Source organism: Bos taurus, chromosome 3 (assembly GCF_002263795.3).
Source record: "Bos taurus isolate L1 Dominette 01449 registration number 42190680 breed Hereford chromosome 3, ARS-UCD2.0, whole genome shotgun sequence".
In the NCBI taxonomy this organism is placed as follows: Eukaryota; Metazoa; Chordata; class Mammalia; order Artiodactyla; family Bovidae; genus Bos; species Bos taurus.
The window spans coordinates 544,753-569,895 of NC_037330.1; the positions used below are offsets into that span (position 1 = coordinate 544,753).

Sequence of the window (25,143 nt, forward strand, 5' to 3'; positions counted from 1 at the left end):
ACACATTGCACCAGATAATTCTTTGTTGTGACAAACTGTTCTGTGTAGGGTGTTGAGGGGAACCCCTGGCCTCTGCTCACTAAATGCCAGTAACACCTCCTGGTTGTGACAACCCCCATCGTCTCCTGATATTGACATGTGTCCTCAGTTAGGAACCCTACGAACTGTACCTAAAGAAATCCATGAGCCTGGTTGGCAGATGAGCCAAAAAAGTCCATCTTGTAGCCCCATGATGAGAGAGCAAAGGTAGAGCATAAAGAGAATAGTTGGCTGGAGTGAAATTCACCATTGAGATGTCAGTGTCCTAAACCTGCAGTGTGGGTGCACATCCAGGTGGGGAACATCATTCGACCTGGGAAGATTTTCCCTATGAATAAGTCCAATGTGGTCACCTCTGGCTTAGCCTTGAAGTTGTCAGGGTTTAAGGTCCTGTTAGGATATTTATGTTTTCATTCTGGACTGGAGTGAATGAAACTTCAGCTCTAAAATAGTATTTTAAAAGAAAGTAACTAGCATTGTGGGATGGTTACTTATAGTGCTGTCAGGAGATTTTTCAACATAATATAACGTGTTCACTCCAAGGTAGCTGTAGTTGGCTTAGATTTTGTTTGTGTTTTTAGTGAAGCCTCTTGTAAAAACAGGGGTTGTTTTCTAAGTGATTGGTCTCGTTCCAAGAGAGCTAAGCATTGGAGCCCCTGTGGTCACTACAGCTTTAGAGTTCCAGGTGACATCACGAAAGCCTCTTTCGGGACCAAGAGCGGTGCTTGGGCTCCTGTCTAAAGATGAGTTGTTGGAGAAAAGACAGAGCATTTCAGAAGACAGTTAAGAGTATGAGAAACAAAGGAAAAAACCCTCCATTTTGGCTTATTTTAACCTGCAGGGTATAGGGAGTTGCCTTTGTTCTGTATTTTCCTTTGAGCTTGCAAACTAGGCCTAAATGAAGCTTAAGTTTAAAAAATGAAGTTTCAAATCAATGAAACCCATTTTTTGTGTGTTTGTGGACAGATGTTGGCATGTTTATATCTTGATGAAGGTGTAGTAGATTTGTGCGTTTCAATGTATATAAATTTTGCCTCCCAAAACCTTAAAACCAAAGCAACCCCTGGAGGGTGTGGTGTATACAGGCAGCACTCTGGCCTTTCAGGGGCTCTTCTGATTCTAGGAAACTGATCCCTCAGGAGCCAGCACCAACCCCCTGCACCCTGAGGGGCCTCTGGGATTCAGCTGGGAGAAATCATTGGTACATGCTCCACACTCTAGATAGTCTGTGATACAAAGAAATGTTACCATTGAATAATAATCCTGACTGGTGTTGAGAACAGCCAGAGGACATGTTCAGAGGGCAGTTTATTAATTGTGATGACTTTTATGACTGGTTGAACAGGGTTCATCTGAGGAGCCCAGGACAGCTCACATTCCTCGGGCCTGGCCTCCCACACCCAGGTATTGCCCCTGAAGTATTGTCTGAGGTCAGAGGGCCTGCATGATTTTTAAATGGGCAGAGGAAAGTAGAAATCCCTGCTTTGTTTCTTTTTAAGTGAAGAAAACCTTCCTGGAAGTGCCCGCAATCCGACCCTAGCAAACTCCCCTCACATTTCATTTGCCAGATGTTGTTACACAGGTCAGTGCCTCAGCTGGTCACCTGGAAAGAGGTAGGATACCATCAGCATGGCCTGATTCATCCCCTGGTGCTCAGAAAAGCCAAGGGTCCCCTGTGGTCACAGCAGTTTTGCAGGAACAGAATGAAGATTCTGTCTTCAAGAAGGAAAGGGGGACTTCCCTAATGATCTAGGGGTTAAGAATCTGCCTTACAATGCAGGGGACATAAGTTCTATCCCTGGCCAGGAAACAAAGACCCCACATGCTGCAGGCAACTAAGCTCCTGCACTATAGTTACTGAGCCCACTTACTTCAACTAGAGAGTCCGTGAGTCCGTGTACCATAATGAAAAATCCCGCATGACTCAGTGAAGATCCCATCTGCTGCAACTAAGACCTGACCCAGCCAAATAATTAATTGATTTTTCAAAAAGAAGGAAGAGGGAAAGGTCAGTGGACAAAGACCCAGCTCTGTCCCTATTGCCGTTTAAAGAGAGGCACCACCCAGCTGTTTCCCCCATTCTAGCACATCCCGTCCTTGAACCAGACTTGCATCCACGATTTATTTGAAGACTAACAGGAGAGCAGGACCTCCCAATCTCCCTTGGAGACTAATTACTGACATCCTCTCTCTCTCAGTGTTAAGACCTGATCCCCATCCTGTTTCCCATTTTACAGGTGAAGGAACTGAAGCTCTGAGAGGTTAGATAACTCCCCAGGGACACACAGCTAGTAGACAGCAGAATCACCACCTGAACCCAGGAATTTCAGCTCCAAAGGCGTGCTTCTTTCCTGTGGCTTCAGGGCCTTTGCAAGATGCAAACCCAGAGGTCAGCGTAAGACAGGACTTGCTTTACCATAGTCAGCGTGCAGAGTTTCTGTGATCGATCCCGTAATTACGGTCTCCTCTCCTCAGGCCTCACACTCAGAAGCACTCTTTCCAGGCTAGACCTTGGCAGGGCCTCGGGACTTGAGACCGGCAGCCTGTCTTGCCACTGATTACACAGTCTACACAGAGGTGTCGACTGAGGTGGCGGCTCCTCCACGGAAGTTTATCCAGGCAGCTGGTGGCAATTCAGGCTGTGGCCCCTGTCGCTGAGCTGCTAGTGCCTAGGGGTGACTCAGGAAGGTCCTGGTGGAAAAAGTGGCTTCACAGGCCATGTGTGGCCGTTTCCTGTGGTCCTGTCTGTACCAGGTGGCGTCAGTGTGGTCGCCCCTGCCCCTCCACATGGTGCCTCATGCAGAAGCCCCATCAGTAAACAGCATTTGCTTTGGATAAAATGTCTGAGTCAGGAGGGTGGTGATTTACTTTCAACCCCATGGTCTTAATACTCCCACTCACCCCAGTTAAAGCATCAGTACTCAGCTGGCCAGCAGGGCGTAGTGCTCCCCAGCCCCCAGGCTCCTTGTCTCCCTGCCCCACCTTTTCTCCTTGCCTCCTGATTGAGCTACAGGCAGCCTCCCTGCTGAGCCAGTGCATGCGTGCTAAGTCGCCTCAGTCATGTCTGACTCTCTGTGACCCCATGGACGGAGGCCTGCCAGGCTCCTCTCTCCATGGCAAAATTACTGGAGTGGGTTGTCATTCTCTCCTCCAGGGAATCTTCCTGACCCAGGGATCAAACCCACATCTCTTACTTCTCTTGCATTGACAGGCGGTGCTCATGTGCACCTCTGCACCTGGCCAAGGCTGGCTTTCTGCCTCATCTGCTCCTGGACCAGGGCCTCTGATCTCTTAAGACCTGTGTTTATGTGCCATCTCCGCCAAGAAGTCTGCCCTGATCCTGCACTCTTGATCCAAGGCCCCATCAGTGTGAATCAGTAGCTCTCTAGGCCTCCCTCCTTCACAGAGCTAAGGGATTAGCCACCACCCCTGGTCTGTGGATTCCAGAACAAGAGGATTTGCAGGAAATTGCTGCCTTGTGCGTTGGGGACTATAGAGTCAGGTTGCCTGGATTTTTATCTTGTTTCTTCCTCTTCCTTATCTGGGACAGATTATCTATCCTTTCTCTGCTTTTGGGTCATCATCTGTAAGATGAAGATGACCATATTGTCCAGCACTTCAAACATTTGGGAGGATTAAATGTAGCCCTTTCCACTCCAGAGCCTCCTACTCTGCTTCTCTGCCTATCTCCCTCTGCATCTTTTTACCTGTTATTTCCAGTGCATAGCCAGGAGGAAAATGGCAGCCCACTCCAGTATTCTTGCCTGGAGAATCCCATGGACAGAGGAGTTTAACAGGCTCTGCTCCACGGGGTCACAGAGTCAGACACAACTTAGTAAGTGAGCGCACACACCAGTGCATAGCACAAGGCTTGGCACTTGGCAGGCCTTGAGTTCGTTGAATGAATGAACCCCGTAATGCTTAGAAGTTATTCTGGTTTCTGAGAACCCTCTGAAAACTGATCTAAAAGGATTAATGTTAGAAACACAAACGTGATTTGGTTTGAGGCATGACTCCTCAGAACTCCCGCAGATGCCTCAAGACTAGCCACACCCCCGAAATGAATGGACTCTGGCATGGCGGCAGAGCTGCCTGAGCTCTGTGTCCTTCCTGGCACACGCTCATTCTCTGATGAAAAGTCCCACGGGGCTGCGTGATGTGGCCAGTCTGTGACTTGTCCAGGGGGGTTGGGAGAAGGTGCTACTTTTAGAAGTATTCACCCTGTGGCTGAGTGGAGTGAGAAATACAACAGACTGCCTACCTAGGAAAGCAGTGGGCGTCCATCCTGGCGTGTTTCTCCTCTGTTTTGCCTCTTCTCACCTCCCTCCATCCCTTTTCCAGCTACTACGCTGTCCTGTATCCCATGGCGTACCCGATGAAGATCACAGGCAACCGGGCTGTGATGGTGCTTGCCTACATCTGGCTCCACTCCCTCATCGGCTGCCTGCCACCTCTGTTTGGCTGGTCATCGGTGGAGTTTGACGAGTTCAAGTGGATGTGTGTGGCCGCGTGGCACCGGGAGCCTGGCTATACTGCATTCTGGCAGATCTGGTGTGCCCTGCTCCCCTTCTTGGTCATGCTGGTGTGCTATGGCTTCATCTTCCGAGTGGCCAGGGTCAAAGCGCGCAAGGTGCATTGTGGCGCTGTGGTCACTGTGGAGGTGGGCGTGCAGAGGACTGGGAGGAAGAACTCCAGCACCTCTACCTCCTCCTCGGGCAGCAGGAAGAGCGCCTTTCAGGGCGTGGTCTATTCGGCCAACCAGTGCAAAGCCCTCGTCACCATCCTGGTGGTCATTGGTGCCTTCATGGTCACCTGGGGCCCCTACATGGTTGTCATCACCTCTGAGGCCCTCTGGGGGAAGAACTGTGTCTCCCCAACCCTGGAGACCTGGGCCACTTGGCTGTCCTTTACCAGTGCCATCTGCCACCCTCTGATCTATGGACTCTGGAACAAGACGGTGCGCAAGGAACTCCTGGGCATGTGCTTTGGGGATCGGTATTACCGGGAACCATTTGTACAGCGGCAGAGGACGTCTAGGCTCTTCAGCATTTCCAATAGGATCACAGGTAACTTGGAAACTTGTCAGCAAAGGGATGCCCACTCTCCCATAGGTATAGCCTATGGTCCTCTTGGACACTCTGGCAGGTTGATGGGTGAGATCTCAGACTGACTGCAGCCTCGGGGCTTAAAGCACAGGTTTCCTTTGGGGAAGGAGCATCCCAGTGATTCCCAAGCAGATTTCCCAAGCTGGGTAGGGCAGAGGACACGAGTTCAATGACCCCAGCCATGGCCCACTGGCCTGGAATGTACAGTTATTTCTATCTGGAGAAAAAAAGAATTTAAGCACTGAACTAGGCTACCTTCTCCTTTCAGTGTTCATTGAAGCAGAGTCCTTTTTGAAGTGCTCTTTTCCCTCCTCGGCTGCTCCTACTAGACATACTCCTCCTTGAGCCCTTTCCTCACAGTAAGCCCTTTCCTTACTGTGCCATCCCTAGTAATTCAGGATGTGTTCAGGGCAAGCCTCCACTCTGTCACTGAAATGTTGCTATGTGATATGTGTTAAAGCTGCTCCTCCATCTGATAATTGATTTCAGAGCTAAGTTTCTGAACACAGTCCCATGCCCTTTGATGAGATCCAAAGGAATTACTCTAGTTGGAATAAATTTTTTTAAACCTTTTTCTTTTGAGATAATTTTAGAGTCAGTGAAGAGTTGGAAAAACAATACAGAGAATTCCCATCCCCTCAGCTTCTCCTAGTGCTAACATCTTGCCTAACCATAGCACCATGGGTGCATGGCTATTGACAACTACAAACTTGACTCAGATTTCACCTATATTCCTGTTGATGTCGTTTTTCTGTTCCAGGATCCAGTTCAGGATCCCATGTTGTATTCAGCCGTAACATCTCCTTTGTCTTTTTCAATCTTTAACAAGTCTTTGTTCTTTCCTTATCTTCCCTGACTTGACACTTTTGTAGAGTTCTGTTCAGGGATTTTGTAGACGGCCCCTCAATCTGTGTGTAACTGATGTGTCCTCAAGGTTACGTTTTGGCAGGATGCTGGGCCGGTGATGTGCTCTTCCTAGTAAGCATACCAGGGGCACATATATCTGTAGGTCTTATTACTAGCTAATTTTATTCTTGATCTCTTGGTTGATGTCTTAGCTTGGACTGCTACAACAAAATCCCAGAGAATGCATGGCTTAAACCAAAGGCATTCATTTTTCCACAGTTCAGCTGGAGTCTGAAGTTAGAGTGGCACGTGGTTGAGTTCCAGTGGGGCTTTCTCCCTGGCTGTCCTCTTTTTCTGTCCTGCCATGGTGGAGGGTTAGGAGAGAGCAAGCTCTCTGGTCCTCCCACCCTCATGACTTCTTCTAAACCTAATTATCTCCCCAAGAGCCCACTGCCGAATACCATCACACTGGGAGCTAGGGCTTCAGTATAGGAATTTGGGGGAACACTTTCAGTCCATACAGTTAGGTTGATGTCTGGCAGCTTTCCCCACTGTAGATTCACTGTTTTTTCCATTGTCGCTAGTAAGTACAGCAGAGGAGATACTTAGAGGTTATGAAAATGTCCTATTTCCCCTTCAGCCTTCACCCACTGTTTGTAGCATGCGTTGGTGGATCTTGCCTCCAAAGTTACCACTCTGTTGTTTGAGGGAGATTGTCACCTGGATGAGCTATTGGAAGGGGGACTCTGAGGGCACTTATCAGATCATATTCATGAAAAAAGCCATGTGGTTCAGAGTGCAGTTCCAGTCTCTTGCCAGATGACTTGGGGCAACTCACTGCTTGAGTTAATTTTTCATTTCCAGGAAATAGGCTTTCCACCTCCCCTCCCAAGAGAGTGAAAATTACAGCTCTTAATTATGAGTACTCTGGAGTAGTGATGATAGGAGATCTGCTCCATGTGGCAGCAAACCAGCATCACTAATTCACCTCGTGGACTAATGGCATGCTTTTTCTTGAGAAAGGAAGAAATTCTGGGACTTTTAAAAAATTTATTTATTTTTTAATTGAAGGATAATTGCTTTATAGACTTCTGTTGTTTTATGTCAAACCTCAACATGAATAAGCCATAGGTATACATATATGCTCTCCCTTTTGAACCTCCCTCCTTATTTTGACCATAGGAGAAAAAAACATCTCTTGGGATCCCAGTATTTTAGCTCCTGAATTTCCCACCCCTTGCTACTGGCAAGACTATGATTCCAAGTATGAATTGTGAGCCAGGAGGAATACATTCAGGGTTTGGTTTCATTTCACTGATTAACCTATTTGTTCAGACTTTGTAAAATCAATTATCTTCCAGGCAAAAAAAAATAAACATTTTCGATTCCAGTGACGTTAAGAATGAGGAAAGAGAATGGAGGAGGAGAGGGTAGATAGAATAAAAAGAAACATCTGTTTTGGGGGCCAAGATTTTCTGTGTGAGCCACTTGGGATTATCCTAGACGAGCTTGTCAGGCTGTGAGAACAGATGGAAAACACCAGCTGTGGTTGCATTGGCAAGCTCAAGGCAGTGAGCGGTCTCTTCATTGAGGGAGAAGCAATCTTGTGGGTTGTTTTTGGGCTGAAGAGCGTGTGGGACGATGGGTTCTGAATTGTTGGCCTTCCCTTGAATCAGAGCTGGGGGCATCCCTGCTGTCTCTTCCCCAGATGTCCTGATTTTAGGAGGTGGGCAACAGCATTGGCAAGAGTCTTTAAAGAAAAGCAGAATGCAGTGCCCATCCCATCCCTGAATCCTACTCTGGTCATACCAGGAAAACCCATGGCCTTTCTGATTAGGAGGGAAAACCCTTGCCTCCACCTTGCATCCCTGAGCCAGGGCGGTGACCAGACCCTGGTCTGGTGCCCTCTGCAGGCATGACTTGCATCTGCAGCAGATGCCTAAACCCACCCAGCCTGCTTCAGGCTGCCTCTCTTACACTCAGAGAAGGAACTTGCTCTCTCCTGTTAGCACATTAGAAGGGTGATAAGATTCATTCCAAAGCCAGCAAGAAAAGACTCAGAAGCCCGCTCTCGGTTTTGTCCCTCTCCATTTTCATGAGCACCTGGAAAGTTCTCACCAAAGGATTCAGTACATGGAATTATAAACTTTGCTCACAGTGCTTGTGAGCAGGTGTAGTGCATTCCACAAACACCTGGAGTTTTCTACCGCCCCTGAGATGCCAGGAGTTCTACATAGGCAGTCATGTTTATTAAGATTTCATATGTAGATTTCACCCATAATCCATGAGTTTTGGTTTTCTCATACTGTTAGCCCCAAACTGAAAAGGTGTGTCAGTTTAGGTTTTCCCTGGGTGCCAGCTCTCACCAGGCCACTGCAATACTTTCTGCCTGTGAAGGCTCGTTAGCAGATTACCATGGCGTTCCCTGAGGAATTGAGATCTCTGGCCTCCCTGAGGGTTGGCAGGCAGGGCCACCTCATGGTGGGTAGGTCAGCTCTGGAGTGACATTGATTCTAGTGCTGAAAGGCGCTGCTGCTGCTGCTAAGTCGCTTCAGTCGTGTCCACTCTGTGCAGCCCCATAGATGGCAGCCCATCCTCCCCTGTCCCAGGATTCTCCGGGCAAGAACACTGGAATGGGTTGCCATTTCTTTCTCCAATGCATGAAAGTGAAAAGTGAAAGTGAAGTCATGTCCAACTCTTAGCAACCCCATGGACTACAGCCTACCAGGCTCCTCCGTCCATGGGATTTTCCAGGCAAGAATACTGGAGTGGGGTGCCATTGCCTTCTCCAGCTGAAAGGTGCACTAAATGCTAACATTTGGTCTTAGGAGTTCAGTTCAGTTCAGTCGCTCAGTCGTGTCGTACTCTTTGTGACCCCATGACCCGCAGCACGCCAGGACTCCCTGTCCATCACCAACTCCCGGAGTCCACCCAAATCCATGTCCATTGAGTCGGTGATGCCATCCAGCCATCTCATCCTCTGTCGTCCCCTTCTCCTCCTGCCCTCAATCCCTCCCAGCATCAGGGTCTTTTCCAATGAGTCAGCTCTTTGCATCAGGTGGCCAAAGTATTGGAGTCTCAGTTTCAACATGAGTCCTTCCAGTGAAGGCCACACTACAAATCCAAAGCTGATAGTTGGCTGCAGGCGTTGGAGCAAAGATGAGGGTTTCAGGAGAAAGGGCCAGCCGCTCATCTGGCAGCACTGCCACCAGGCCTGACACGCAGGCGTGGAGGGAGGCCTCTCCAGATGCCACTCCCACCTGATGCTCGAAGTTCCTGAAACTGGGGATAGAGCCTTCCCAGTTACCTTGTGGAGAAAAGGACACTGACTTCCATTTGCTAGAGGAAATGGCCCATCCCAAGGCCTTCGTGAGGTTTGGGCTGGGGGTAAGAGGCCCAGGGCCTCTGAATTTTCCCCCGCTTGCTTTTCTAGGTTCCTTTCCTGTGCCACTGTGAGGTCTTCTGGTTGCTTCAGAGTGCCAGTTTCACCCCAGAACGGCACTCCTGCTCCTGTGGCCTGTGAAAGGCACGCGTGGCTTTCTTGGCCGCGCCAGGCTTCTGATCTGACCTCTGGGCCTGCCACTTTGTGCCTGTTCCTTTCTTTCTTTAAAAATAATATTTTTTTAAAAAAGGGCTGGACTGGGCCCAGTCTAGTGTGTTGTTGCTTCATGTGAAGAAGCTCTGGGTTGCTGCACCCATTCTCTAGTGATAAATGCTGAACAAACACAGAATAGAGAGTCACCACTTGGCTGCCCTGTTTCCAGATCTCTTAGCTGAGCCACACTGGCCTGGTTCCAGTGAGTCCTCCCACTGGTGGAGACCGGGACTTATGTTTAGCTTTCACCACAGCCTCAGAGATGTGTCCAAAGCCCACTGTGGCCTCAGCTGTCCCAGTTGACAGTGGGTGTTCCCCCACAGGCCGCCCTCCTCAAGCCAGGCTTCCTGCTGAGACATAGTCATATTCTGAGGCCAAGACCCTGCAGGTGGGTGATCACGTCTGGAATCTTCTCTGGATCCAGCCCCCTACACAAACCCCCAGGAGAGGGAGCAGCTCTTTGCAAAAGTGTTTTCCGCACGTTTCATGAAAAGAGAAGCTCTGTCTGCATGGGCTGCCCACCCCAACCCCCACCATCTCCTCCTTGGCTCTGAAAGAGAAAGGAGAGTCACCTTGTTCCCTTGAAGAATTATGATGAAAGCATAGGCAGAGGCCTCTCCTGTCTGTAAGCGTGCTGCGGGGAGACTCAGGTGGTCTGTCGTGGCAGGTCCTTCGTGGCAGGTAGGTCTTTCTCAGGAGATGGAAGGAGTTTGACTTTTTGTGCTGTTTTTTAATTGCTAAGAGTGCCTTTTTGTTGCCTCCATGGTCTTTGTGGCCTCCAGCACTTTTGTTTATAGATTCGTTATCTTCTTAATTTTCTGAGGACACCCAATTGGAATTTTGTTTTCTTAAACTCCCTGCATTGTCTCCTGCAGATCCTTTTTTTATTCCTTCCTTTTTTGTCCCCCCATCTCTGCTAGTGCTTTTCCTTAATGTCTCCTGATCTTCACTGTCCCTTCTGGTTAATGAGGCAGCCCTGAAAAGGGATTGGGACACCCTGGGCAGTGAAGCAGATGGCACGTAGACGGAAGGGTGGAGGGGCGGGGCCGTTCTACAGGGCGCCCCGCTCTTGGGCTCTGTGGGGCTTTTCTCTCTGACGGGTTGGATTTCCCAGGGGACGAGATCTCTGGCCCCCCGCCCAGCTTGAGTAAGGCAGTGGGTGGGGGTCCCACTGTTAACTAGGCAGCCTCATTGTTCCCTCAGTTTTTACCACGTGGCCCTGTGCCTGGTGTCACTAAGGCCAGAGTCCCCCAGTTCACTCTGTCTGCTCTCCTGACAGCATGGAGGGCAGGTGCCCAGAGCCTGAGTTGGGACTAGCCATAGACGGGACCCACTGCTTCCTGTAGAGTCCTTCCACTGAGCCCTACCTGCCCAGAGACTCCGAGCCTTCAATCCTTAAGCTTTTGGGGGTCTCCTTCCAGGCCTCCCTGCTGCCAGCCTCAGTCCTTTCTTGGGTCAGTTTCATGGCCCACCCCCTACCTTCCAACCTACAAACATCCTCTTTGCTTGGGGGTTTCAGCCTCTTCTAAAAAACCTACCTTTTGGTATTCAGATAGGCTTGGAAGTTAAAGGAGCACCCATTCTGTGGTAACTGGAAGATCTCCCAGGACTGTTCACTGTTTTCTCTCCCACCTGCCTTGTTGGTGTTTGACATTTGTCTTGAGCTCTTCCTCTCTGGTAGGACCCAGTGAATGCTGTCACAGACTCCCTGGGATAAGAACAAGGGGTGACCTGGAGGAAAGGCAGCCAAGAGCTTCGTGTCTTCAGTGGATGGAGAGCACCCTTTGCAGGGAGAACAGGGTGGACAGGAGAGAGGGACTGGGCGTGAGTGTGCAGTCAGTGCTGACCTTGCTTTGCAGACCTGGGCCTGTCCCCACACCTCACGGCCCTCATGGCAGGCGAGCAACCCCTGGGGAACAGCAGCAGCACCGGGGACACTGGCTTCAGCTGCTCTCAGGACTCAGGTAAGCTTCTCACCTGTTGCATTTTCCGGTTCCAGGAGGAGCATGTGGGCGGGAGGGACGTCTCCCAGGGTGTAGGGGGTGACAGTCAGGAGTCTGGGTTTCCAGTCATGGCTTTTTGCTTCTCCGCATCTCTGTGCCCCAGTTTCTTCTTCTGTATAATGGGAATCTCAGCTCCTGTTCTCTCTGCCAGGCAGGGTTGTTGTGAGATTCAAATTAAGTGAAAGCCTTCAAAGTTAAAATGTCAGATGATCATGAATTGTTATGTGAGTTATAATAACCCCCGGCCAGAGCAGGCTCCAGAGTCAACCAGCTTGGTTTTCAGTCTTGAATTGGCTTTTTGAGAGCTGTGTTATCTCAGACAAGCTACTCAATTTTTTCTAAACTTTTGAGGCTCCCCATTTGCCCCAGAACTTGGGCACTGTCCCTCTATCCCTTGTCATGTCTTTACATGCCCTGAGATCTACCTCTGGGGAACTTGATCTCTCTGATGAAACATATCTCCATCAGTATCCTCCAGACCCTCCCTTCAGCTGCTGCCCAGGGGATGGTGCCAGCCCAGAGCTCCCCCCTCAGCACTGGGCTCTGTGACGTCACAGTCTGCCGCTGTGCTCCCCAGCACATACCTGGGGCACTGCACGAGGTGAGAGGCTCATGGCGGTGATGGGCCATGTCCCTCCATCGGTCATTCACAGAGCTGATGAAGCACCGCATCCCACGTGCTGGACATGAACCCAGGGTTCTAGAGCCCGGACCTCAACACCGCAGGCTAGCCATGAATATTTCCCTCCGTGCTCTTCCATCTCCCCAACAGGAACCTTTTGGAAACCCTTCTCTGCCTTGATCTGTGGTTCCTCATCTGAGCCTGTATTGCGGAATTCTAGGGTAAAGGGCCACGGGCAGGGACCCAGACCAGGCCTCCTGTCTTGGAGCATTTCCCCTGGAGGCAGAACATTCCCTGAGAATGCACCCCCACAGGCAGCCCAGAAGGTTTAACAAGTGGTCACAGCCTCCCTTGTAGGCCAAAGTCCCTCTTGTAACTTGAAGGACGGGAAAGTCGCTGTTGCTCCTCAGGCCCTCTTACCTCTTCTCAGACAACCAGTAGGGATCCAGAGGCAGGGACGTTTATTCACTAAACAGATGTTTACTTGCCAAGCCCCTGCCTTGAGCAGATACTGCCCTATGTTCTAGAGATGTGCTGGTGAATGGCCCTCGTGCGGCTTTAAATAGGCAAATTGTGTGGGCTGCAAATTATACCTCAGTAGTTCTGCTATTTAAAAAGGTCATAACAGTGATGAGCGCTGTGGGAGGGGAAGCCAAGTGCCATGAGGACACAGAGCGGACAGGTATGTGTCCCTGCTGGGGGAGAGCACTTGGGGATGGGAGCGTTAGAAAAGTTTCTCTGAGGAAGTGATGTGAAAACCTATAGAGTGAATAGGAGGTGACCGGGCGAAAAGGAGTAAGGGAACATGTAGCCAGAAGAAAGAGCCTGGGTTCTGGGCTCACACAGATTGGAATGTGAGCTTCAGCCTCCCTGCTCTTAGCTGTGTCCTCGTGAGTGATGATTCCACGGACCAGGGACCTGCTGTGCTCCAGGTACTGCATCACAGCTTCACATATCCCAACTCATAATTCTCACAATTCTATGAGGTAGACAGAATTATCCCCCTTTTATACACCTTGGAGGCTGCTGAGGGACTAAGTAACTTGAGATCTCTCCAACTCGGGAGCCTGTGTGCGTAACCACCATATTGTAAAGTCCGCCAGAGAAGCACACGTGTGTAGGTTTTTCCGGGAGAACTTGTAGAGCCCCTGGCTCTGCTTTCTTCCTAATTTGCTGAGCACCAGGCTTTGAAGGGTTGAAAGCTAGAGACTAAGACAGAGGAGGGCCAGTCCCAACATCTGCCCCAGTGTGGGGTCAGGGTTCTGCTCAGCCCTGCTCCCCTCCCCAGCCCTCCCCACCTGTCTACCCAGTTCTAATAGAGCTTCCTTCCTCTCTGCCTTCCCCCTACTTTTTGAGGGGCATATTTTTCAATCCCTTTTTGATCCCTAGAGAACTTTACACATTCAGCGTTTATATGTTTATTTAGCACAGCATATTTTAACCAGAATGATAGAAATTCAAACTGTAAGAAAAATCAGTCTGAACACAAAGCCCCTTTAATAATGCCTCCCTCCTCCACTCAGCCTGACTCCCCTTCCCCCGTCCACGTCTGGCTGACTCAGCACTTCTGAGTATGTAGTTCTGGCTGTAACCCATCCACTTGGATAACATTGCTGTTTTTGGTGTGCCTGAAAAGCAGCCCCAGTGGCTGGCTGCAAACTCCCTGAAATGGGACGAGAGACACTGTGTGTCCTGGACAAAGCTGCAGGGCAGTTGGATGCACCTGGTTGTGGGTTGGAATAAATGGGAGAGGAAGGCAAGGGCTGTTTAGAGAGGGTGGGAAAGAACGTGAGGATTTGGTGTTGCCAGTTAGAGGTGCACAGTTTGCCCTTGGTTTTAGGAACAGATGTCATGCTACTTGAAGACTACACATCGGATGACAACCCTCTCCATGGCACGTGCCCACCCAAGAGGAGGAGCTCGGTGACATTTGAAGATGAAGTGGAACAAATCAAAGGTTTGGTTTCTGTGGCTGATGGCTTCAGGGAAATGGGGAAGTGAAAGGATCTTAGGAAAATTCCTCAGCCGAGCCTGCCCCCACGCCCAGCACACTAGGGGCTCCACCTTTGCCCATTCCCAAGTCACTCCCAACCTGACCTCTCTCACTTGAGTCCTTAGGCTTCTAACTCTCAGAGCAAATAGCATCTAAGGCTGGGCAAGCAGTGGGCTGCACAGGCATGCACACTCACACACACACAGACACACACAGACACACACACACAGAGCTGATTCCCATCTCCTCCCTCAGGAAGTTACCTGACTAGATACACCAGTTTCTGGGCCCTCCAAAGTTTCTTTCCCTTATGGATGCTGTGTGGCTATGAATCTGAACTTGGCCTCTCTGAGCCTCAGCTTCCATGTGTGGAAGATGAAAATAATGGCCCAAGAAGTGCTCCAACTTCACGGCAGGGGAAGCTGCCACCTCAGTGGTCTTGCCCTCTTGAGGGTGCTGGGGCACTTGGGTCCTCTGAGAGGAATGAGTTCTGCTGTAATCCAGTTCCTGCATTTTTGGCTCCACCTGTTCTGAATTCAACCCTCAGCACTCTAGTTGCCTCTGGAACCTGGGGTCTAGTTTCCCTTCCGGATATGCTGACTAGAAGTGCCATCCAGGCTGCCCACAGATGGAAGAATCTCTTTTCCTCTGAATAAGATGTGATGGAGGGGTCCGGGACTTTGATGTAATTTCTTCAGAAATGCTGACTATGAAAATAAATATCGGCCGTATCAGAGTTGATGTTCATAATTCGTCCTATCTTTTCTACCACTCCCCACCCCGGTTCCAGATGAATGGAAGGGTTGGTCATGGATGTCAAGGAGGCAGACATCAAATCGTCTGTTTTATGGGGAAAGTAGATTCAAGAACAGAGCTTGGATTAGCAGCCTCATGGGCCTTATGTTACTCCCAAATTAAAAAAAAATGGATTGAAGCCTTCCCCAATGCACCCAGCCCACATATGGCCAAGCTCGCTCCATCAGCCTCCATGTTGGGGGACAGCATACCAAAGGCACTCTTCTTTGCAGACAGGGTGAGGAGCAGACACTTCTAAGACCACATCAGTCCTCCCGGGAGCGAGTGGCAGGGCAGGGAGAGGGCACGTGTTCCTCCCTTCTTCTCCTCTTGGAGTGTGGCATGCAAGTTGCTTACTCCAAGCAACATGAGGATTAGGGGATAAGCTGTTCCCTCCAAAATGTCAGGAGGAAAACAAGCAGTGAGGTTAAAAGCCATCAGGATGTGAAACTGAAGCCCCCCCCCCCCCCCCCCCCCCGCCCCACAACCTGTTCACTTAAGTTGTCAGGGATCCTAGTCCCTGGGGAAAGGGCATCTGACTTCTAATGTCCTTCAAACCCTGAGGTTCTCTATGGCTGTGAGGAATTTCTGAGCGGGTGTAGAAAGGCCAGAGGCAACATTCAGGCTTGTGGAAGTTATAGCCAAAACCGCTGCACATTCCAGGGAGCTGAAAGACCAGAGAACTCTTTTACAGATGTAAATTAAGTGAAATCACTCAGTCATGTACAACTCTTTGGGACCCCGTGGACTACACAGTCCATGGAATTCCCCACAGAATACTGGAGTGGGTAGCCTTCCCCTTCTCTAGGGGATCTTCCCAACCCAGGGATCAAACCCAGGTCTCCTGCATTGCAGGCAGATTCTTTACCAGCTGAGCCATCAGGGAAGGCCAAGAATATTGGAGTGGGTAGCCTGTCCCTTCTCCAGCGGATCTTCCCGACCCAGGGATTGAACTGGGATCTCCTGCATTGCTGGCAGATTCTTTACCAACTGAGCTATCAAGGAAGCCCAATAGAAAGTATTTATCAAGCCTTTCCTACGAGCCAGACCTAAGCTAACGCATCTTAGGAAGAACTGTTTAATTATCACAGGAACCCTATGACATAAGGGGTGTGCCATGATCTCTTTACAGATTAGGAAACTGAAATTAGATTAAATGACGTCTAAGATTTCCCAAATAGTAAGTAGGGAATTGTCGCCTGGGGACTCTAAATTCCAGAACCCACAGCCTTCAGCTATTTGTCTCCCCTTCCCAGGTCAGTAAAGCAACAGCAGGCCAGTCCTGGGGAGCCATCAGTCCTGGCCCCTCACTAACCTTCTTTCTGCCTTCTCTCTTAGAAGCTGCCAAGAACCCTATTCTTCACGTGAAAGCTGATGTGCACAAGTCCTTGGACAGTTACGCAACCAGCTTGGCCAAAGCCATAGAGGCTGAAGCCAAAATCAACTTATTTGGGGAGGAGGCTTTGCCTGGGGTCTTGCTTACAGCTCGGACTGTCCCTGGAATTGGCTTTGGGAGCCGCCGAGGCAGCAGAACTCTCGCAGGTCAGAGGCTGCAGCTTCAGAGCATCGAAGAGGGGGATGTTTTAGCCACAGAGCAGAGATGAGGGTGGACGCCCGTTACCATCTGTGCCAGGGCCCCGTGAGCAACATCTGATATGCAGTCATCTGAAAAAACACTGAAAACAGTGTCTGTAAGTGACTTCAGTGTCTGTGTGAGACCACACGAGGGCTTTCTGTGGATCCCAGTGATGGGACCAGAGCACAAAACAGAGCAGATGGAGGTGTGGCTGAGACTCTGGGCGGAGTGGGGTTTAGAGGGGGCTAGAGGCCTCAGCTGGGCAGGAAAGCACCATGTGGGCCACCTCCTCTTCTTCACAACCTGTGTCCTTGGGAGTCCAGCCATGCATTCTACCAGAGACCTCGGGACACTTTGGAGGATGGCGCTTCCTCTGTGTGGCTGATGCGGGCTGTGTGGGGCCATTGGTTCTGCCCTGAACAGTCCCCAGAGGAGAGCCCAGGAGCACAGACCCCAGACCCGTGCGTCCTGGTTACAGCCTTGCCTGTGGGTCTGCTGATTCTAGTAGGGACCGTTCCCTGGCTGCTGGGCAGCGGCAGCAGCTCTGGGGCTGTGGCCACTGAGGACAGGCCTCCCTATGGACTGGCTCCTTAGTATTTTAAAAGAAGGGAGAAACCACTGTAAAGCACAGGAGCAAGGAACAGATACCAGACGTTTCATTTCTAGAAAGAAAAACAACCCGTGTGGTTAGGAAGCACCTTCATCTTCCGGACCTGAACAGGGCCGCGGGGCCAAGCACTGCCGAGTAGTTACTGCTATCACTGGAGGGAATCCCCTTCACACAGGAAAATCCCGTGGAATAGGTTCTGTATGTGATGCCTCATGTACTGTTTAGATTAGCTGGCCTCCAGGGAAAACTCCCATGGCCAGCAGCTACTATTTCCCTGCCCTCAATGTCTTAAGAAAGACTTGAAGAACTCTGGACCTGGCGTCAGGAACTGTGTGCCGGCCCGGCTCTGCCTTATGTTACTCGGGTCACTGGGACTCCCTGTCACCTCTGGGCCATCTGGAAAATGAGCTAGGGATTGTGGGGCTGGACTGTGTGTGTGCTTAGTCATCCAGTCGTGTCTGAGTCTTTGTGGTCCCGTGGACTGAGAGGTGGCCAGGGTCCTTTCTAACTCTGATCTTTGGTGTTCTCTGAATTTGTTAGGGGGAAAAAAGTGACCCATGGATCAATAATTGCACAGCTTTTGGGTGTCATGTCTGATGGGCATGTGAAGCACTTCAGGCCTGACGCATGGGCTGATCCAATGTGTCTGTTTAGAGCACAGTCCTGACAGGATGCCAACCAGAAGGACATACAAATGGGTGCAGAGGGCATGTCCTCAGAGGTGGAAAGTGGGGCCACGGATTGTGATGCGTACGTGAGATCTCTCCCCATCCCTTTGAGATGGGCAGCTGAATGTGTGGGCTTGCATCAGTGGCTGTGGTGACTTGAACCACCTGTTCCTGCCCTTCAGCCTAGATGACAGCAGCCAAGTGCAGGTCTTGCCCCACTTCTAAATTCCAGGTGGTCAGCAGAGGATAGATTCTGAGCTCTCCCACATCTGTTATGAGGCAGCCGTTCCAGAAAGTGCACCACCTTTGCAGTGTTTCACTGTAACTAGTTCTCCAGCAGGCAGTGTGCCTTTGCTGTGTGGCAGAGACCAGTGGTTGGCTGGTCCCTTTGTCTGCAGTTTACAAAAGACTTTTCCTTAGATCTGGGGGCTGCTACCTTCACAGTGATCAAATTCACCCAGTCTGCATTCTGGCTGGAAGAGGGAAGCAGCAGAGGGCAGTTTCACCTGTGGGTTCTGCTGAGGTGATGTGCAGATCAGTCAGATTCTGCTCTCACTACTGGCTGGCATTCCTAAATCTGAGGGCATTTTTGCTTTCTGTACTTTTTCCTAGCACTTGTCCTTATCCAGTTTCTAGAGGGACCATACTCTAGTATGCTCTCAGGGGGAACAGGGCAGGAACCTAAGATGACCGCCCCCCCGACCCCATCCACCCCCATCAGGCCATTTTGAGTGCAACGAAGCGGCCTGCATCCCAGGAGTTGGAAAGTGCCTTCCCTGGACTGTACTTGGCTGGGCTCGAAGGAGTGTCCTGAGACCTCCCAAGTCCTCACAGGCTGATCCCAGACTAGCTGGGATATACTAGATTTCATCTAAGCCAATCTAGAAATACTGTACTTCCCAAAAGCATTCTCTGCGTTTCCTCCTTTGTACTGAAGTCCATTCATTCATTCATCTTCCAAGCACTGCACATCTAGCGTGTGCAAGGCATCAAGCTAGGCTCTGTAATAACATTCAAGTGTTTCACTCTAATGTAGGAAGAGACCTAGAGGAGACTGAGGCTAATAAGCAGCAAAGTCAAGCAATGGCTCTAGGAAGAGCTGCAGGCTCTGTAGGGAGCTGAATATTCCCAATTAGAAGGAGTTAGGGGTAGCACGCTATAGGAGGTGACTGAACCAAGACTTGGAGGGTGTCCGGCAGCTAGAACCATATTCTGCATATTGAGGAATTCAAATACTCCTTACTCAGCCTGAGTGAGAAGGGAGCGCAAAAGGAGGTGAGTGGGGAGAGGACAAAGACATACTCCCCGTACACTGAGGTTTGTAGGGGGGGCAGTTTTGGGGACACTTGTCCTTGGTGCACAAAGTCAAAACCCCAACTGCCCTTGCTGAACGCTGGCCCATTAGCTTTATCCCGCTGTGCGGTGGCAACCTGAAGCCTTCCTGAGGGGGCAGTGTGGGGAGCGGTAAGTGGGACATTTGGCCACTTAACATAAAAACCTCAGTTCTGCATCTTCTAGTTTTGACAGGACCACCTGTAGGACTGTTGCCCATCTCTACTGCTTTCATCGAGGTTACCACTTGACTAAGTACCCCCCATGCTGTCTCCCAGATGCCAGGTTTGCGGGCTAGTGTGACCTGGAAGGCACGAAGTCCCACACTACCAAGCACACAGGTCACTGCCGAGGCCTTTCCCAGGCTCCGATTCAGGGCCTTCGACGCCAGGTGGCAGCAGTGTGGCTGTGCACCACCGGCTGTCCCCAGCGGGAAAGAGTCGAGGATACAGCTGAAGGCTTGTTTGCTCCTGGCTTAGAGCACCTCCTCTGAACGCTGGGTCTCCACCGCTGTCCTCAGCCTTTAAGGACCACCCAGCTAGCTTGCTTACACTGCTCAGCTGTGTGATCTTAAACAAATCCCTGCTGTAGGAATGGGGTTGAGGAATGTAAGAGAAGGGCCATCTGGTGTTAATGTTGTTAATGTTATTTGATTCTCATTTAAGGAGCTGCTGTGTAGTCTTTGAGCAACTGGTGAGACTAACTCAAGTATTTGCAATAGGACAAGGAATCCTGGGGTGGACAGGACAGGAGAGGGAGGAAAAAGGCTTTGATACAGTGAGAGATAAGAAAGCTTTCTTAAAAGTGAACAATGCAAAGAAATACTGTGCATCGAACCTGGACTGGCGACTCGTTTCATACATGATATTATACATGTTTCAATGCCATTCTCCCAAATCTCCCCACCCTCTCCCTCTCCCACAGAGTCCATAAGACTGATCTATACATCGGTGTCTCTTTTGCTGTCTCGTACACAGGGTTATTGTTACCATCTTTCTAAATTCCATATATATGCGTTAGTATACTGTATTGGTGTTTTTCTTTCTGGCTTACTTCACTCTGTATAATAGGTTCCAGTTTCATCCATCTCATTAGAACTGATTCAAATATATTCTTTTTAATGGCTGAGTAATACTCCATTGTGTATATGTACCACAGCTTTCTTATCCATTCATCTGCTGATGGGCATCTAGGTTGCTTCCATGTCCTGGCTATTATAAACAGTGCTGCGATGAACATTCGACCCAGAGGGAGGGTAGGGGAGGGAGGTGGGAGGAGGGTTCACGATGGGGAACATGGGTATGCCTGTGGCGGATTCGTTTAGATATTTGGCAAGGCTAATGCAGTATTGTGGAGTTTAAAAATAAAATAAAATTTAAAAAAAAGTGAACAATGCAAAGAAATAGAGGAAAACAATAGAATAGGAAAGACTGGAGATCTCTTCAAGAAAATTAGCAATACCAAGGGAACAATTCATGGAAAGATGGGATCAATAAAGGACAAAAACAGTATGGACCTAACAGAAGAAGAAAAGATTAAGAAGAGGTGGCAAGAATGCACAGAACTGTACAAAAAAGGCCTTAATGGCCAGGATAACCAAGATGGTGTGGTCACTCATCTAGAGCCAGACATCCTGGAGTGTAGTTCGCAGTTTGTTACTACGAACAAAACTAGTGGAGCTGATGAATTCCCGCTGAGCTATTTCAAATCCTAAAAGATGATGCTGTTAAAGTCCTGCACTCAACATGCCAGCAAATTTGGAAAACTCAGCAGTGGCCACAGGACTGGAAAAGGTCAATTTTCATTCCAGTCCCAAAGAAAGGCAATGCCAGAGAATGTTCAAACTACTGCACAATTGCACTCATTTTACATGCTAGCAAAGTAATGCTCAAAATCCTTCAAAGTTAGACTTCAACAATATGTGGACTGAGAACTTCCATATGTACAAGCTCAATTTAGAAAAGGCAGAGGAACCAGAGATCAAATTGCCAACATCCACTTGATCATAGCAAAAGCAAGGGAATTCAGAAAAACACATACTTCTGCTTCATTAACTATGCTAAAGCCTTTGATAGAATGGATCACAACAAACTGTGGAAAATTCTTAAAGAGATGGGAATACCAGACCATCTTACTTGCCTCCTGGGAAACCTGTATGCAGGTCAAAAAGCAACAGGTAGAACTAGACATAGAACAGCAGATTGATTCCAGACTGGGACAGGAGTACGTCAAGGCTGTATACTGTCACCCTGCTTATTTAGCTTTATGCAGAGGACATCATGCAAAATGCCAGGCTGGATGAATCACAAGCTTAAAGATTGCTGGGAGAAATATCAATAACCTCAGATATGCAGATAACACCACCCTAATGGCAAAAAGTGAAGAGGAACTAAAAGCCTCTTGATGAAAGTGAAAGAGGAGAGTGGAAAAAGCTGGCTTAAAACACAACATTCAAAAAGCTAAGCTCTCACTACCATGGAGTTCGACCTGTCAGCAGCTGTGGAGTCTACCTCCAAGAAGCCCCAAGGGGCAGGCAAGGTGGGAGACCCCAAGCACAGCTCCCCCAAAGTTCAGGGTGGGTCAGCTGATAACCTAAAGCATCACCACAGCCATGGCCACAGCCAAGGGAGCACTTCAGATTCCAGCAGCAGCTCCAGTGATTGGGAAAATGAGGTGAAGCCCAGCTCGGAACCGCACAAGAGCGCCTCAGGCAAGGTCAAGAAGCCCAAGGTGTAAAAGGAGAAGAAGAAGAAGGAGGAAGGGAAGAAGAAGGCTTCCCACTGATGGCTCTGGGTGGGGCTCATTAAACCTTTGCTCGGCAAAAAAAAAAAAAAAGCTAAGATCATGGCATCTGGTCTTACCACTTAATGGCAAGTAGATGGGGAAATAGTGGAAACAGTGGCTGACTTTATTTTTCGGGCTCCAAAATCACTGCAGATGGTGACTGCAGCCATGAAATTAAAAGACGCTTGCTCCTTGGAAGGAAAGCTAAGACAAACCTAGACAGCACATTAAAAAGCAGAGACTTTGTCAACAAAGGTACATAAAGTCAAAGCTACAGTTTTTCCAGTGGTCATGTATGGATGTGAGAGTTGGATCATAAAGAAGGTTGAGCACCAAAGAATTGATGCTTTTGAACTGTGGTGTTGGAGAACACTCTTGAGAGTCCCTTGGACTGCAAGGAGATCAAACCAGTCAATCATAAAGTATATGAATATTCATTGGAAAGACTGATGCTAAAGCTCTAATACTTTGGCCACCTGATGCAAAGAATCAACTCATTGGAAAAGACCCCGATGCTAGGAAAAACTGAAGGCAGGAGAAGGGGATGACAGAGTATGAGATGGTTGAATGGCATCATCGACTCAATGGACTTGAGTTTGAGCAAACTCCTGGGAGATGGTGAAGGACAGGGAAGCCTGACATGCTGCAGTTCATGGGCTTGCAAAAAGTTGGACATGACTGAGCAACTGAACAACAGCAACAGTGAGAGACCTTACTGGCGTGTTCAGATTTAATTAGATGAGTACTTTTCTATCCTGACAGTTGGTCCATGAAACACGTACAGATTAGACAGGTCTCTGGATGGACCACAGGATATATTCATGACAAGGGTTCAGCTTGAGCCCCGGCTATCTCCAGTCTAGAAGGAACTGTGGAGGTGATGTGGCTACAAAGGTTGAAGAAGGAAACTAGCAGGTACTGAGACTCCTGTGAACCTGACATGTTAAGTTACTTGAGTGCCTGTTGTGTGCTGGACATTATTAGGCACTTCCAAATGCTTTATCTCATTGCTTATCAGCTCAAATGTGATATAATGGGGATAGCACAGCATTTGCTATGGGAAGTTCTGGATTCAGATTCCATACTGTCACTGGCTTAGTAAGTGTCCTTGGGCCAACTACTCAATCTTTGTGTATTGCAGTTTTCTCATCTATAAAATGAACTTTGTATTCATTTTATATGTGGCATTTTATATATATTCATTTTACGTGGGGACACAGACTCCAAGAGGGTCTCCCTCCGAGGTGATAATGTGGATTAAGGCATTGAGCGTAGTACCTGGGCCATAGTTGATACTGAGCCGCTGCTGGTTTTCCTCCGCTCTGCAGGTGGGTGTAGTACTTGTGCTTTACAGGGCTCTTGACGACAAGACTTGAGAATCTTGAAAAGATAACAGTTACCCTACATAAGCGGTGTTGAAGGTTGTTGTCACGTTTGCTGAACAGTACACAGGAACATGGTGAGAAAGGGGAAGGCAACGGAGGCGAGGGAGCAAAGGGCAACTAGCATTTGGGGTTCAGGAGGTCAGGAAGAGTGGAGCTTTTCTGTTAATGGCCAGTGAAGATGATGGAGTCCCAGGCTGGTGTGGCATCTGGAATCAAAGCGCAAGCTCAGCTCTGACCTCCCTTAAGGGACAGTCAGAAGGGACACTGCTGAGCTGTGACCAGGCTTCCAAGGGCAGCTCCCTCCTGTAGTGACAGTGACTGCTCGGCAGTGGCCTTGGCACTTGGGTTCAGACTCTGTGACCCTCAGAGTCCCTGAGGGAAGAGGCAGTTCAGGGGCAGGAGACTGCTATCACCCACAGGATACAGAGAACCCCAGGTAAATTCCACGGGAGAGTAAAGAGAAATCAGAGTTTTCACCCTGAAGCAAAGGAAAATGGCTGTGAGCACAGTCGTATATGACTACAAGAGGGGCAGAGCTGGATCATCCTTCTCATTTGGGAAGGGGGACACACAATCCAAGGAGGCCTCAGGAAGTACAGAGAATTGTCCAAAGTCTCAAAGCGTCCTTGGCGATGTGACAGAGAAGGAAAAGCCAGCTCTGCAGCTTGAGGAGGATGAAGGATAGTTGACAGTCATCATTAATAGAACAGGCCAGTGGGGCTTTATTGGGTCGGTAGAAAAAACTATTGTAAACCAAGGAATCTGGGGATTAGAATATCTGCTTGCCAGAACTATAAAAAACTGCAGGCCTAAGGAAAGTGATCAGATTTCACTGGAAGGAATTCAAAGAACAAACTCAATCTACATGATTACCAAGAACACAGTTCAGCTCATTGTTATTTTTAGGAGAACAAACTAGACAAAGCTGTTTTCATTTCCCTCAGAGAGCAATTCCCTGAGTAGTAGTAATAGCTTAAGAATTAAAAGCCACTTTTTTCCTTTTGACACCACCATTTTGAAATATCACTAATCATAGGTGAGTCAGACTTTCCCAGAGCAAAAGACAGTCCTGGGGAGGATCACAGGCCTCAGCAGGCAAGGCCATGCTGAGAGTGCAGGGGAAAAAGCCTGTGTGGCTGGAAATAGGTCAGTCAGTGATGCTTAAGGAGCGGAGTCCTATGCTGTGTTCTGATAATGGACTCCTGGATGCAAAGGTGGTTAAAACCCAACCTTCAAGACAAAAGCACGCTGATTCAGAAGTACAGTTCACTTGAAGTTTTTGGATTTTTTTTTAAGATTAAAAAAATGCTTAGTGTTAGTTGCTGAGTCATATCTGACTCTCTGTGTCCCCATGGACTGCAGCCCACCAGGCTGTTCTGTTCATGTAATTCTGCAGGCAAGAATACTAGAGTGGGTTGCCATTCCTTTCTCCAGAGGATCTTCCCAACCTAGGGATTGAACCTGTGTTTCCTGCAAGGGGCAGATTCTTCACTGTCTGAGCCATCAGGGAAGCACCTCCCCCCCCAAAGCTCCCCCCCCCCCCGCCCCCAGCCCAATGCTTAGGGTCATTATAAATATTTATAAACAAGTAAAAGTGTAGTTAGAATAATTTTGTTTACCTGATTAAATATCTGGTTTTTGGCTTGTGTAGAGCTTTGCAAATTGTGAATTTGTACTTATGGACTGTGGACTTCTCTGGGTGTCTCCTCCTTTACCTGTACCCTTTTTCTGCAGACATGTCCTTTTCTCAAGCCTCCCTTCCCACAGGCTGAAAAGAGGAAGGAGACTGA

At 49.0% G+C, this 25,143-nt stretch overlaps 1 protein-coding gene across 8 annotated transcripts in view; it reads left to right on the forward strand.

The window, feature by feature from the left end:
- Positions 1-25,003, forward strand: part of GPR161 (G protein-coupled receptor 161) — a 111,747-nt gene extending 86,744 nt beyond the window's left edge. For 5 of the 8 annotated variants that reach the window (XM_024989763.2, XM_024989761.2, XM_024989765.2 and 2 more), the window contains 4 exons: positions 4,381-5,105; positions 11,445-11,549; positions 14,051-14,167; positions 14,459-14,939. In XM_024989763.2, coding sequence (XP_024845531.1) covers positions 4,381-5,105; positions 11,445-11,549; positions 14,051-14,167; positions 14,459-14,859 — 1,348 coding nt within the window. In that variant the 3' untranslated portion in view covers positions 14,860-14,939. 8 annotated transcript variants of the gene reach the window in all.
- The last annotated feature ends 140 nt before the right edge of the window (positions 25,004-25,143 follow it).